Raw genomic sequence first — 15,304 nt, 5'->3', positions numbered from 1 at the left:
TGTATTTTTTTCTAGAAGAATTTGAGTAGTACTCCTTTTTCTTTGTTTTAATGTAGTTGAACATAGTTCTTTCCTAGTGTAACTCCTTTTTTTTTTTTTTAATGGGACGGAGTTTTGCTCTTGTCGCCCAGGCTGGAGTGCAGTGACACAATCGCGGCTCAATGCAACCTCTGTCTCCTGGGTTCAAGGGATTCTCCTGCCTCAGCCTCCCGAACAGCTGGGATTACAGGTGCCCACCACCCTGCCTGGCTAATTTTTGCATTTTTAGTAGAGACAGGGTTTCACCATGTTGGCTAGGCTGGTCTCAAAATCCTGACCTCAGGTGATCTGCCCACCTCAGCGTCCCAAAGTGCTGGGGTTACAGGCATGAGCCACCATGCCTAGCCTTTTTTTCCTCTTTTTTTGAGACTAAGTATCGCTCTATTGCTTAGGCTGAAGTGCAGTGGTGTGATCTCAGCTCATGCTACCTCAATTTCCTGGGTTCAGGTGATGCTTCTGCCTCAGCCTCCCTAGCAGCTGGGACCACAGGTGCTTGCCACCATGCCTGGTTAATTTTTTTGTATTTTTAATAGAAATGGGGTGTCACCATATTGGCCAGGCTGGCCTTGAACTTCTGACCTCAGGTGATCTGCCCGCCTCAGCCTTCCAAAGTGCTGGGCTTACAGGCATGAGCCACTGTGCCTAGCCTGAAACTAATTTTGATCTTTTTTCTTTAAAGTTTATGATTAGTATACATGCAGTAAAAACTGGTTGAAAAAAAAAAATTTTTTTTTTTTTTTCTGTGAAGATACTTTTCTACTGATTAATGCCCTCAAGACTATCTTTTATGAGGGCAGGGACTAAATCTCTCTTACTCATATATTTTTCCCCAGTGTCCAGCACAAAATAATCATTATGATTTTGTTCAGAATGTTGTAGCATTGCCATGTTGTTAGGTTGAGATCCAAAGGGTTTTGTTTTGTTTTGTTTTTGAGACAGGGTCTCGCTTTGTCACCCAGGCTGGAGTGCAGTGGCAGGATCATAGTTCACTGTAGCCTCAACTCCAGGGCTCAAGCCATCACCTCAGCCTCCTGAATAGCTGGGATTACAGGCACACGCCACCACACCTGGCTATCCAAAGGGTTTTAACCCTAGTTTTTGCTTCTGGTGTCTGATCTTCACATCTTTAACTTTATAGCCTTTGGAGGAAGAGGATAAGAAGATGGACCAGAACATACTGCTTGGGGAGAGAGACACAGAATCAAGGATGATTTTGGTTTGAGATAACTGAATGGGGAATATGGCATGAAATAAAGCGAGCTAATTGAGGATTCTTCTGTTTCTTCTAAGATATATTTTTTGTTATTTGGCCTAGTGAGTTTAATTCATCTCAATTTTGATAGATTACTTATGTCATCTAAACTTCAGTTTATGAAATGGTAAATTTATTTTACTAAAATCTTTGCTTTCCTCCTTCTCCCCCTTAGGACATTTGCTACAAGATCCTATTGCACCCACCAACTCCACCTGCCAACATTATGTCTGCAAAACTTGTAAAGGCAAGAAAATGATGATGAAACCTTCCTGTAGCTGGTGCAAAGACTATGAGCAGTTTGAGGAAAACAAGCAGTTAAGCATCCTAGTGAACTGCTACAAAAAACTATGCGAGTATATAACACAGACTACACTGGCACGGGATATAATAGAAGCAGTTGACTGTTCTTCTGATATTTTGGCTTTGCTTAATGATGGATCATTGTTTTGTGAGGAGACAGAAAAACCCTCAGATTCATCCTTTACTTTGTGTTTGACACATTCCCCTTTACCTTCAACCTCAGAACCCACAACTGATCCTCAAGCTAGTTTATCTCCAATGTCTGAAAGCACCCTCAGCATTGCTATTGGCAGTTCTGTTATCAATGGTTTGCCTACTTATAATGGGCTTTCAATAGATAGATTTGGTATAAATATTCCTTCACCTGAACATTCAAATACGATTGACGTATGTAACACTGTTGACATAAAAACTGAGGATCTGTCTGACAGCCTGCCACCCGTTTGTGACACGGTAGCCACTGACTTATGTTCCACAGGCATTGATATCTGCAGTTTCAGTGAAGATATAAAACCTGGAGACTCTCTGTTACTGAGTGTTGAGGAAGTACTCCGCAGCTTAGAAACTGTTTCAAATACAGAGGTCTGTTGCCCTAATTTGCAGCCGAACTTGGAAGCCACTGTATCCAATGGACCTTTTCTGCAGCTTTCTTCCCAGTCTCTTAGCCATAATGTTTTTATGTCCACCAGTCCTGCACTTCATGGGTTATCATGTACAGCAGCAACTCCGAAGATAGCAAAATTGAATAGAAAACGATCCAGATCAGAGAGCGACAGTGAGAAAGTTCAGCCACTTCCAATTTCTACCATTATTCGAGGCCCAACACTGGGGGCATCTGCTCCTGTGACGGTGAAACGGGAGAGCAAAATTTCTCTTCAACCTATAGCAACTGTTCCCAATGGAGGCACAACGCCTAAAATCAGCAAGACTGTACTTTTATCTACTAAAAGCATGAAAAAGAGTCATGAACATGGATCCAAGAAATCTCACTCTAAAACCAAGCCAGGTATTCTTAAAAAAGACAAAGCAGTAAAGGAAAAGATTCCTAGTCATCATTTTATGCCAGGAAGTCCTACCAAGACTGTGTACAAAAAACCCCAGGAAAAGAAAGGGTGTAAATGTGGGCGTGCTACTCAAAATCCAAGTGTTCTTACATGCCGAGGCCAACGCTGCCCTTGCTACTCTAACCGCAAAGCCTGCTTAGATTGTATATGTCGTGGCTGCCAAAACTCCTATATGGCCAATGGGGAGAAGAAGCTGGAGGCATTTGCCGTGCCAGAAAAGGCCTTGGAGCAGACCAGGCTCACTTTGGGCATTAATGTGACTAGCATTGCTGTGCGTAACGCTAGTACCAGCACCAGTGTAATAAATGTCACAGGGTCCCCAGTAACGACGTTTTTAGCTGCCAGTACACATGATGATAAAAGTTTGGATGAAGCTATAGACATGAGATTCGACTGTTAAATCAGTGGGTCTTTTAAACCTACTCCTGGTAGGGAAATAGCTACAGTTTTACGGCAGCTATGGTTCTGTTGGTTTAACTTGCCGGAGCTCCTGCATATAGATCACTTGTATCAAGTGTTTTCATTGCTAAGTTATATGTGTTAGTGTCGGGGAAATAGTTTGCAGATAATGGAGGAGTAACCCTACAACTATATGTCCTTAGTTCTTACAGAACCTCATAGTTTGAGAACAAAGCTGATGCAACTGATTTATACAAAATGAACTTTGGCAAGAAAAATAACATTAACCTCATTGTTTATGGCCATGCTTTGTGCATAATCAAAGTTTATGATTAAATGTAAGGAAGTGGTATCTAGTCAGTCCATAAAGATTGTGCTAATTTTTTTGTGGAAAAGTAGCCATTAGTTCAGGAAACTCAGTGCTGCCTTCAGATGCCATTGATGTTTCTCCTGTTGGAAAGCTGATGTGTCCAGCTCAACCTTTGTGCTGACATCATACCATTTCTGATCATGAAATATTGGCTACTGGTGTATGTAGCAGTTCTTAAATCAGCAGTATTATGAAAAGAAAAAATTCCCCCTCATTAGAATGTTTAAGAAATCTTTTTAAAAAGTAAACAGATTCTGTCAGACTACAAATGTTTAGCTTTTTCTCACTCATTTCTAGGGAAAAAATCTAAATCCCTCCTTCATTTTGAGCAGTGTTCTAATTGGATAAATGAAGTGAAGGAGAGTAGTTTTATTCTGAAGGTAATTAAATTTAGACTAGTATGTGACAGAATTTTTTAAAAATTATAAAAATTTTATTTAGTAATTGGGATTTACTTAAAATAATTTCGGAATAATGCCCCCAGACTTGCCCAGATTTATGTGTTGTACTTATTGCCACTGGCCGCCACTTTGACTTTTGTTTTCTATAATAGTTTATTTGCCACAGTCTTTATTTTGAATATGCTCCTAGTGGTTTTTTTTTTTTTTTTTTAGGGTGCTGTTCATTATGAAGGCGTCTTTTATAGAGGCCTAATAAGAATGCCTTTTTATGAAACCTGTGCATTTAGGTAGGTTGAAGCTAGGAGGATTTTCTTTAGAATGCTCTCTTGCATGTAAAGCACAAAGTATGTTTCAGTTTAAATGCACTTCTTCCCGTTAATTTTTATGGGGAAGACAAGTGAGTCACAGACAATTCTGTTGATGGTAAATCTAGTCAGTTGCTTCAAAGAGCACAGCCCAAATAAAACAAGGACTGACTAGGTGTAATGAAATAATCTATGATTTAAAAGAAGAGCTGCAGCTTTGACATTGCTTATTTAAAGAAAAATACTGCTGGAAAATGTCCAATTTCTACTACGTTCACCATCTCTAGTAATATCCGACATACGTTGAAGTTATGTTTTGATTTGGCACACAGCATGTTCAATGATGGTTACTCGCCTAGTACAAGACATGGAGAAGAAACCTTTGGACACAGAGCAGATGACACCTCCTTCTGTTTTGTAGTGTATCCTGGTGTCATTTTCTGTGAATGTGGTCAGGTAGAGTTGTTTTTGTTGTTGTTGTTGGGTTTTTTTTTTTTGTTTTTTTTGTTTTTTTTTGTTTTTTTTTGGTGGGGTGGGGGTGGGCTAAAGCCATAGGAAGAAAAATGTGATGTATGTGTCCAGTATGTACTATTTTGTTTTTGTTTTGCAAGAAGAGTTGAACTATTTTTGATAACAAGAGTAAATGGTGGAAAATGCTTCTTAGTTGTCTTGTCTTTATTTGCTTTCCAAGATTTGGAATTTTATTTAATTCCTTTAAGTATTAGCAGTGTCTTATGAAACATGTATTTACCTAACGTTTGTAACAGTTTTGTGTTGAACCCAGATGCCCTGCTATATAAAGTTGTAAATCTGTTCTTTATTCACTAATGATCACTGCAAAAATGATTAGAAATGAGATTGTACACATGGATGAGGATATATTTTGCAAATCGACCAAACTTTCCTAATATTATGATCTTAAAATTCATAGAGTACTTTATTGCTTCCCAAGTTTGATAATCTTGTGTTTTTTTTGATGCATGGGAGGTTGGCAATATAGACAAAGTGGAAATCATTAGTATGTGAGGGACTTGATTGTTATGTAATATTGCCAATGATGAATTCAGGTTGTTTTTAGCACAAGTTTCTCTTTTTTATGCTGGTATTCTCACTGCCACATTTTTGGAAACCTGTATTACACCTTAAATCTATCAATAAATGATAGTTTTCTAATTCTATGTTGTAGAATACTGAGGAGTTTGGGATAGCATGCTCTGAATGGTCTGTATTATATACATCTGGGGAAGAGTAATCACAGTGCCTTGATTTTTATATTATTTTTCTTTATACCACGAGTTATTTAGGAATGCTGACAAATGACTAACAAGGGATGATTGAGAGATTATTACTGAAGTAACTGGATTTACTAATTCAACAGGATTTGAAACCACCAAAGAATAGCAGCATTTAATGTGACACATCCTGAATTGTTGAGTCCTTGTTATTAATATAAATGATCAAATGATCTTTTACCTTAGGTAATAGTTCTAGAGCTGACCATTTTATCTTTTTGGTTAATTAAGTCTGCATTTCCATGAAGAGTTGTAGTATGGTCCTAGGGATAAAGAATTCCTTTTATTTCATTGTATTCTTAGTTAAAACAATTTCATGGTGACCTTGTTGAACAAGAGTAAAAGTTTTACGGCAATCAGATGAAAAATAAATTGTCCATAACCATTATCATAGATAACAAATAGAAGCACTTTAGAAAATACTAAGTTCAAAGTATAGTATTTTGACCAAATCTAATACTTGGATGGTATTTTATACTTTTTTAAAAAAAAATAAAAGCTGGGCATAGTGGTGTGTGCCTGTAATCCCAGCTACTTATGAGGCTGAGGTGGGAGAATCACTTAAGCTCAGGAGTTTGAATCCAGCCTGGGCAACATAGTGAGACCTTGCCTCTTAAATAAAATTAGGTACCCCAAAACACGCAGTTACACATTCTTTTAAAATAATGCATTATAGATGAGGCTAAAGTGTACCTTGATTCCTGTGAACTCCGCCTCATTCACAAACCCTGGTCCGCTTCCCTATCCCCTGAGGAAATTATTTCTCAGTATATTATCATTACTACGAAGACCTTTCTTTGTAGTTTTCACATGGGCTCAAAGAGTTATTCTGACATTCAAGCTTGTTTACAGTCTTACATAAAAATGAGGTGCAGGTATGATTAAAAGCACGAGTGTGTAGTAATTACCTTAATGAACATTCATATTTGACAACTTTATTTAGTTTTGCTAAAAGGGAAAAACAAAAGTCATGCAGCCTTCTCCAAACACATCTTAACATTTCAAAAAGCTGAGCAAATCTCATTTGATCAATCTAGAGTTTTATAAACACTTTGAATGGTACACAGTGACATAGATAAGATGCAGGGAAGATATATGGAATTTTATTAGTTTGATTACCTTGGTAATGTTATGCTATTAAACTCATTTCTCACTGAATTAGCATTAAGGTCATGATAATAACCCTCAGCTTTTATCAAGGGGCCTGGAATATTTTAACTTGTAAATTCCAGTTTGGCAGTAATGATTATATTTACCATGATCTTTACCAGAAAGTCAAATATATTCTACCTTAATTCCTCAGAATTCACATTCCTTGCACTCAGCTCCAAGAAAGGAGTACAATAAAACAAACACATTCTTATAATTCCTGAAAATGTAATAATGTGGGTAAACTATTACAATAGCCCATCTTAAATGGAATGGTATTGATAGATGTACTTTTATAATAGACTTTGTAAGAGATTGGGGTCTTGCTCTGTCGCCTAGGCTGGAGTGCAGTGTCGTAATCATAGCTCACTGCAGCCTCGAAGCCCTGGGCTCGAGTGGTTCTCCTGCCTCAGCCTCCCAAGTTGGTAGGACTACAGGTGTGCATCACCACGCCCAACTAAGCTTAGTTTTTTGTAGAGACAGAGTCTCACTATGTTGCCCAGGCTGGTCTTTACTCCTGGACTCAAGTGATCACCTCCTTTGGCCTCCCAAAATGCTGGGATTATAGGCGTTGAGTCACTATGCCCAGCCAATAATTAGAGACTTCAAAAACCAGATGAAAGTGAAAGCAAGAGGACTTCAGTTAAGGAGAACCAAGGTAAAAAAGCCAAATAGTATATTGTAAAATTGAATTTTATTTTTACTTTTTGGTGAATCTTACTAGTAGTTTAGGTCATTATGGATAATAAAACATTTAAACCGTATCTGGCTTCTAAGAAAAGTATTTATTTATTTTTTTGTATTTCTATCTGAAATAAAATGATTGCTTTTCTTCCCTGGTAAAGGCTGGATGGGATTGGTAGGACATTTCATTTATCACATAAACAATCTTAATAATCAGTGTGTGTAGGTTATTGGATATTGTTTCCTAAAAATTGTTATTTTTAAGCTTTTAATTATTTTGTGTGAACTATTAAATAGCTGCAGTAGTTACTGCTTTCTGTAACAGTTAAATGGAAGATCAGTTCTAATCATGAAGATAAAATGACAGGAAACTGGGAGCTTGTGACAGGCAGGAGTCCTAGGATTGTTAACTTACTGTGCTGTACCTGGTTTATAGCGTATTACCTAAATTCTCCTTTTCTTTTTGCCTACCATAACCCTAACCCAAAGTTCATTTCGCTGCTTGGCTTTTATGCCAGCAAGGAGGGAACCAAGGTAGGGTGGAAAGGGAAGCTATTCTTGACACTTTCAGAACTAGTTAAAAAAAAAAAATAAATCTAGGGGAAAAGCTGATGACTGACAGATGGATATTAAGTTGCTTGGGGGTTTTACTTACATCAGAAATGTCTATTATTTTTAATAGTTTCTTTTCAAGGATACTACAGGATTTGGCTGGACTGTGGCCTGATGAAAAATGTAGGATTCTGTAGTGAACACATCTACAGTAAATAATAGCTTTCTTTTATAGGTGTATCATTTTCCATTTCCTTGATAATGAGGTGGATGAAGTATCTGTAGTAATTTTTTTGAACATGAAGTAAGGAATAACATTGATTGAGGCCTTAACTTTATTAGCTAGTCTAATATTCCTGGGAGAAAGGAATATATCTAGTAAGAATTTTAATGTATCATTATTCCTTTATGTCATCAAGCAGGCCTTCTGATAGGAAGTGAAAACAGTATTAACTAATTTGGAGATTAAATACATCATTCAATAGTTCAATGAATAAAAGTTAAAAGGGCTTTTTCCAAGTATGAGTCAAATTCTGTACTTCATTTAAGAAGTTTTTTTTTTTTTTTCTTGAGATCTTATATAAGATCCACAGTCAGGGAGGTTACCAGAGCTTGCCAGCGAAGTTGGAAGGCCCAGTGGTTACAATACCTGAGGATGTAAAGTGACTAGTAGTTTGGCAGGGAACTGTGAAATTACATGAAGCCAGGTAAGTTCAAGATCTTTGAACTCCAGTATACATAGAATTAAAAGAAGTCTCTGAGATGTTTTGGCAGTGCTTTTATTACTAGGGCTAAGTCAATTCTGGAGGCCCTTACTACTTTTTCAAGTTCCAGAATTTTTTGACTCAAGTTTTCTGCAAGTGAAGGTTTCTTCTAGGCTCCATAGGAGCCCGGAGGGGACTCGGATGCCAGCCAACACAGAGGCAACTTCAGTCACCTGTGTAGAGAACCGTGCATGGCACCGTCCCCAAGAGATCCTTGGTACATTCAAAGGTGTAGAGTGCTGACTTCGGAAGGCGATGGTACCACTTCTGAGGAAAAGCTCCATAAGAGGTTTGAGGCAAATTGGAGGAGTCTCCTAAGTTAAATGTGTATCCAGACCTACTGCTTAAAAACAAAGTTCCTAGTGCAGATACACACTTGGAGAAATCAAAGTCTTTAAAAAGCAGTATGCAAACGAGAACATCTCTTCACAAGAAAGAAACATTTAAAATACACATCTTCGTTTCATTGTAGACACTGGGAGCTATTCTTCATCCACTGATTGAAGCTTTCCACATTTCTCTGGAAGGCTTGCACTTAATATTTTACTGCCTTTGTTTCCAAATTCAGAGGGAGAGGCAGGTTCATCTGTTTCATAATCTTCAAAACTGAAATAAAGCAAAAATGAATTAACTGAAGTTTTAATGGTTGGGTAGAAATCAATACGGCAAACACGAGCCTCAAGACCAGCCCGCAAAGGTACCTTTAGTTGCTAAATGGAGGCTGTGAGCAACTGAACTGCCCTGAAGGAGACAACACTCCAGAGCAGAAAACACATTCTTCTCCCTGTTCCTTAAAGCTTAAGTCCATGTCAGAATTTGTTGAAAATGTTCCATATCAAGCTTTCCCTATGGTTGTTGGTGGGAGTGAGAGAATTACAGATGGTGCAAGGTTAAGAAAAATTTGAGGTCCATAAAGTATGAGCTTTACACGACCTTATTAAAGTGGTTTCCACTCAAAGTGGCAAATCTTTTTTTTTTTTTGAGACGGAGCCTTGCTCTGTCACCCAGTCTGGAGTGCAGTGGCACCATCTTGGCTCACTGCAACCTCTGCTTCCTGGGTTCAAGTGATTCTCCTGCCTCAGCCTCCCCAGTAGCTGGGACTACATCCGTATGCCACCACACCTGGCTAAGTTTTGTATTTTTAGTAGAGATGGGGTTTCACCATGTTGGCCATGCTGGTCTGGAACTCTGGACCTCAGGTGATCTGCCCACTTTGGCCTCCCAAAGTGCTGGGATTACAGGCTTGCGCCACTGGTAGGTCAGAGTGGCAAACTTTCTCAACTCCCAGATTGCTTTATAGCTTCCCTCCGTGGCTTCCAAGTAACACAAATAGATGTTCAAGTGTGTAGGTCGAACTGACTAAAGCCCGTTTATAGATTTCCCATCTTTCTACTTTGTAGACCTCTACAGCATACCTAGACCTAGATATTCATCCTGGGAAGATGTCGTTCTGCCAAACCTTTTAGGTGTTGCTGGTATCCCCTGAATACTGTATCCTCCAGGCTACCCCTAAGGTTGGCTTTAGGCAGAGATGAAATACTTTCTCTTGGAAATGATGTGGCTGCCTGAAATACTGATAAATATTCTGAGGCTGTATCTCTAAGCCTCATATGTAGATATGTACATCAGAAAAATGTACATCAGTTAGCAATGTCTATTATAGTATTTGACATCACTGGCTTAGCCCTTGCAGGGATCTCCCACAATATTTAAGCAGGAATCTGTGGACATACAGTCTCTTCATCAAAAAGGTACCAAGGCCAATTAGTGAGGGAAAATATGCTGAGGTAGGTATATACAGTAGGGGGCACCTATTCCCTAAAACATTGTGTGTGTGTGTGTGAAGTTTTTCTTCTGAGATGGAGTATCACTCTGTCACCCAGGCTGGAGTGCAGTGGGGCCATCTCGGCTCACTGCAACCTCTGCCTCCCAAGTTCAAGTGATTTCTCCTGTCGCAGCCTCCCAAGTAGCTGGGATTTACAGGCATGTGCCACCATGTCTGGCTAATTTTGTATATTTAGTAGAGATGGGATTTCACCATGCTCGCGATACTGGTCTTGAACTCCTAACCTCAAGTGATCCACCTGTCTCAGCCTCCCAAAATGCTGGGATTACAGACATGAGCCACTGTGCCCAGTCAACATCTTTTTGTTTTTGAAATGGAGTCTCTGTTGCCCAGGCTGGAGTGCAGTGGCACGATCTTGGTTCACTGCAACCTCTGCCTTCCGGGTTCAAGCAATTCTCCTGCCTCAGCCTCCCAAGAAGCAGGGATTATGGATGTATACCACCACGCCTGGCTAGTTTGTGTATTTTTTCAGTAGCGACAGGGTTTCACCATGTTGGCCAGGCTGATCTTGAACTCCTGACCTCGGATGATCCACCCCCCTCAGCCTCCCAAAGTGCTGGGATTACAGGTGTGAGCCACTGCGCCTAGCCTAAGCCAACATTTTTGAATAGAGGTTAGAGATTTAAAATTTTTAAAAAGCTTACTTGATAGAAAATTGTTCCCTATCACTACCAGCTTATGATACTATCAAAAGTTATAGTTTGTTCATTTAATAAAACTACTGCATTCCATTCTTGTTTCCATTCCTTTTCCCCCATCTCCTTGAGGCCTCAATGCGGCATGGGATGTGCTAGATAAGGAGGCAACAGGAGAGGAACTTTCTGCTAACGCAAGTGAAATGGTTGATGGCAGAGCCTCTGTTCTGGGGAACAAAATTCTCAAAACCACTGCTGCCGATTTCTTGTCAGGATGGGAGCATCTTCTTCCCCTTGGTGCCCTGACTTGCTGTCTGTAAGCTATCAGTGTTAAATACCTCAGTGTAGGTTTATGAATAAGGCATATTTTCAGAGTTAAGTGTGAAGTGAGACTCATTCAGTAAATATTTGAACTCCTGTTGCTAAGTGTAAGAGCCAAATGCTAGGATTACAATGATGAAAAAGACTGAAGCAGCCCTCTCCTCACATCTCTTGTAGCCTAATGGAGACCTTATGGAGTTAGGGATTAAGTGATTTAGCCTTAAAGCATAAGCTTTGGAGTCAGACTGTAAAAGTCAGGTTCCAATCTGGGTTTGATCACTTAATGTGACTTTGGGCATGTTGGTGAGTGACACCTAATCCTATACTGCAGGAGGGGTTATACATTTTTGTGTATGTCGTTTCTGAAGAAAACATTTGCAAAAGGAAGTTCATTCAATAACCCTCCTTTGTCAGCATCCTGGAGACTCCTCTTAATTTTGGTGGTTCTCAACTAGGGTGATTTCCCTCCCACCAGGGGACATTCAGGAATGTCTGGAGACATGTCTGTGTCTTGCTTGTCACAACTGAGTGGGTCCTACTGGCATCTAGTGGGTAGCATGCAGGGATGGTGCTAAACATCCTACAATGTGCCATACATCTCACAATAATATTACCCATCTTAGAACGCTTGCTCCATCAATGCTAGTGTGTCCCAGGTTCTGGACTAATAAGCTCTTGTCATTTTGTACTTCCCTGGTAAGCTTAGTCTTTCCCATGGCTTCACTCACCACTTACTCACCTATGGTTTCTAAACTATGTCCAGCCTCAGCCTCTTTCTAAGCTGGAGAGCTCCATGTATCCAGCTGCCTGCTATATAGATGGCTCTTTCACTACAGCAGCATGTATAAACTTGAACGCATGCTTCCCACTGCCCTGGTTCTCCCTATTTTAGTCAATGGCACTGTCATCTGCCCACTCAAAGCCAGAAACCAGTTATCCCAAGTTCCTCTTTCCTCACCTCACTACAGTTGACCATATGGATACAAGCCTGCCTCTTCCTCCCTGCCACCACCGGCTTCAGTTCAGGGTACCATACTTTCTTGTCTGGATTACACTCTTGCCACATATCCTTTGCTACTGCCATACCAGGCTGTTTATGGTGTTGGAACAGGTTATGGTCTTGGGACCTAATGCCACTGTACATGTTTTTCAACTGCCTGAAATGCCCTTTCCTCTTTGGCTAGCTTGTGTTCATCTTTTAATCAGATGTCACGTGCAGGTTTCCTGATTCTTGACTCCTGAATTAACCACATACATCTGACTCAGATGTATGTAATGGGGCTTCCTTATTTGTCTCCCTACTTCTGTTCTTGCACTTCCACTACTCTGGCAGAATGGTCTTCAGAAAACCTAAGGGGTAGGGGTTATATCACTCCCTTGCTTAACAATTTTCAGTGGCTTCCCTAGGCCCTGCATGATCTGGCCCCTGTTAGACTTTGTAATCACATCTCCCTCTGTTGCTCACTATATTCTGGCCACACTAGGCTTTAAAAATCTCCCCAACATACTGTTTCCTGCCTCAAAATCACTGCACACAGTCACATATTTTACTCCCCGCCTAGGACATTTTTGCTGTTTTTCAACCTTTTAGGTCTTGTCACCTACTCAGAAAAATTCTTCCCTCAGCACCGTAAGCTGCAACTCCTTGTCCATTATTGGTTCATCTTATTTGCCTCCTTCATATTTACATAATTAAATCTGTTCCCCACTTGACTGTAAAGTGTCCGTTTTGTAGCTCACTAATTTCCTTGGGCTATAGTACAGTGATTGGCACTAAGTGCTCAAAATGAATGGCTGAATGAAAAGTGATGTCCTAATGCTCTTGTGAAACAGTGTGTAGAGCTGCTGGGACAGGATTGGAATCAGTAAAATGGTGAGAGTGTAGAATTCTTTCATTCATTCATTCATTCATTCATTCATTCATTCATTCATTCTTTTTGAAATAAAATCTCGCTCTGTCGCTCAGGAGGGCAATGGCGTGATCTTGGCTCACTGCAACCTCCGCCTCCCAGGGTCAAGCCATTCTCCTGCCTCAGCCTCCCGAGTAGTTGGGATTACAGACATGTGCCACCACGCCAGCTAGTTTTTGTATTTTTAGTAGAGACGGGGTTTCACCATGTTGGCTAGGATGGCCTCGATCTCCTGACCTCGTGATCACCCCCCGGCCTCCCAAAGTGCTGGGATTACAGGTGTGAGCCACCGTGCCCAGCCTGAGGACAAATTCTTTAACATAGTATTGTTAGCATGAGGGGATATGATGGTTCATGTAATTTGGCCAGCAACACCACTGCCTTTAGAAACTTATTTCCCTAAGTAAGTTTTCCCTTTCAGATGAACAGTTTCTGGGCAAAAGTATTCAGGCGGGCTCTGCAGATTCCTGGGATGGAAATAGAAAAGCTGGAATGAGCAGAGATAATGACTGGGACATACATGGTTTGACAAAGGATTGCATGCAGTTTCAGAGTGTTGTCTGGGAGTTATGTTTTGATTCCAATTTCCAGGATTCTGACTATTTACAGGGACAAAAGAATAGAGTATTTGATTCAGGGATTATCTGGGCAAATCTAAGACATATGGTACCTACAGGCATAGAATAAAATGTTCAATATTTTGGCCTGGCACAGTGGCTCACGCCTGTAATCCCAGCACTTTGGGGCAGGCCATGTGGGCAGATTACCTGAGGTTGGGAGTTTGAGACCAGCCTGACCAACATGGAGAAACCCTGTCTCTACTAAAAATACAAAATTAGCTGGGCATGGTGGCACATGCCTGTAATCCCAGCTACTCGGGAGGCTGAGGTCGGAGAATCGCTTGAACTCGGGAGGCGGAGGTTGCAGTGAGCTGAGATCGTGCCACTGCACTCCAGCCTGGGTGACAAGAGTAAAACTCCATCTGAAAAACAAACAAACAAACAAAAAACCAAAAAATAAAATAAAAGTTCAATATTTCTCTAGTTTGAAGTCTATAATGCTTCAGGAATAGAAGTGTGTGATTTATCTTTATACTTTTAAGTTAAAAATAGATATCCTAAGCCACTTACATAAAATGGACTAGCTGAAATATTTGGAAGTTGGATATTTGGTTCACTGAATTTCCTTAACCCATCCAGTGACCAGAAAACCTTTAGTTTCAACTCTTGCTGAAGTTTCCTAATACATACCACTTGCTTTCCTGCCCCAGGAAGTAGATTTCACTTCATTTCTGATGGTTAAAGGAACTCTTGCAGTTCCCCAGAATCATAAGCTATCAATTGTTAATTCTTACTCACTGTGGATATAGACAGCATAAAAATGTGGGCTAAATATATTGTAATTATGAACTGGAAGGACAGGGTCTCAAATCACGTTTATTACCAAGCACAGTGCCTGGCACAAAGTAGGTACCAGTAAATATCTGTTCAAATAAATTAACATTGGGCTTTGTTCAATGTGGAAAAAAATAAAACACTAATCTCAGGCCCATGTAGAGGCTCCGTTTATTAAGCATTAAAAAGTAATTCTAAACTAGTATATCTGTAATTTTATAACTCATGTTTTAGAATATTAATTCGTGTCATTCCTTCTTTTTCTTTCTCTATACCCTAATATATACACACAACCCTCCATTCTCCCTGTTTCCCTGTTCCTCTCCTATATTCTCCCGCCTCACTGAGGAGAGTTTGGCTTCATACTTCTCACTAGTTACATTCCTGGACGACTGCTCTGATGGGTTTCTGGCTGGCCTTCTTTACCTACAGTGTCTTAATTTCCAGTGCTGATGGATGTACATGTAGATCTCTGACAGAGTAATTAATATATTTTTAATACAAAGGAAAAAGCTGCCTTTAAAAACATTCAGGGCCGGGCGCGGTGGCTCAAGCCTGTAATCCCAGCACTTTGGGAGGCCGAGACGGGCGGATCACGAGGTCAGGAGATCGAGATCATCCTGG

The 15,304-nt window shown here is 40.1% G+C and overlaps 2 protein-coding genes across 4 annotated transcripts in view; one reads left to right on the top strand and one right to left on the bottom strand.

The window, feature by feature from the left end:
* MSL2 (male-specific lethal 2 homolog (Drosophila)) overlaps positions 1 to 5,303 on the top strand; it is a 52,716-nt gene extending 47,413 nt beyond the window's left edge. For both annotated transcript variants that reach the window (XM_012000027.1, XM_012000028.1), the window contains exon 2: positions 1,467 to 5,303. In XM_012000027.1, coding sequence (XP_011855417.1) covers positions 1,467 to 3,058 — 1,592 coding nt within the window. In that variant the 3' untranslated portion in view covers positions 3,059 to 5,303. The remainder of the gene's footprint in view (positions 1 to 1,466) is intronic.
* Positions 5,304 to 6,344: 1,041 nt separating this feature from the next.
* PPP2R3A (protein phosphatase 2, regulatory subunit B'', alpha) overlaps positions 6,345 to 15,304 on the bottom strand; it is a 154,564-nt gene continuing 145,604 nt past the window's right edge. For both annotated transcript variants that reach the window (XM_012000025.1, XM_012000026.1), the window contains exon 13: positions 6,345 to 9,180. In XM_012000025.1, coding sequence (XP_011855415.1) covers positions 9,057 to 9,180 — 124 coding nt within the window. In that variant the 3' untranslated portion in view covers positions 6,345 to 9,056. The remainder of the gene's footprint in view (positions 9,181 to 15,304) is intronic.

The sequence above is a fragment of the Mandrillus leucophaeus genome, unplaced genomic scaffold (genome assembly GCF_000951045.1).
Source record: "Mandrillus leucophaeus isolate KB7577 unplaced genomic scaffold, Mleu.le_1.0 Scaffold612, whole genome shotgun sequence".
NCBI lineage: Eukaryota > Metazoa > Chordata > Mammalia > Primates > Cercopithecidae > Mandrillus > Mandrillus leucophaeus.
Note: the sequence above shows the minus strand (reverse complement) of the source record. Positions and strands in the feature narration are given on the sequence as shown.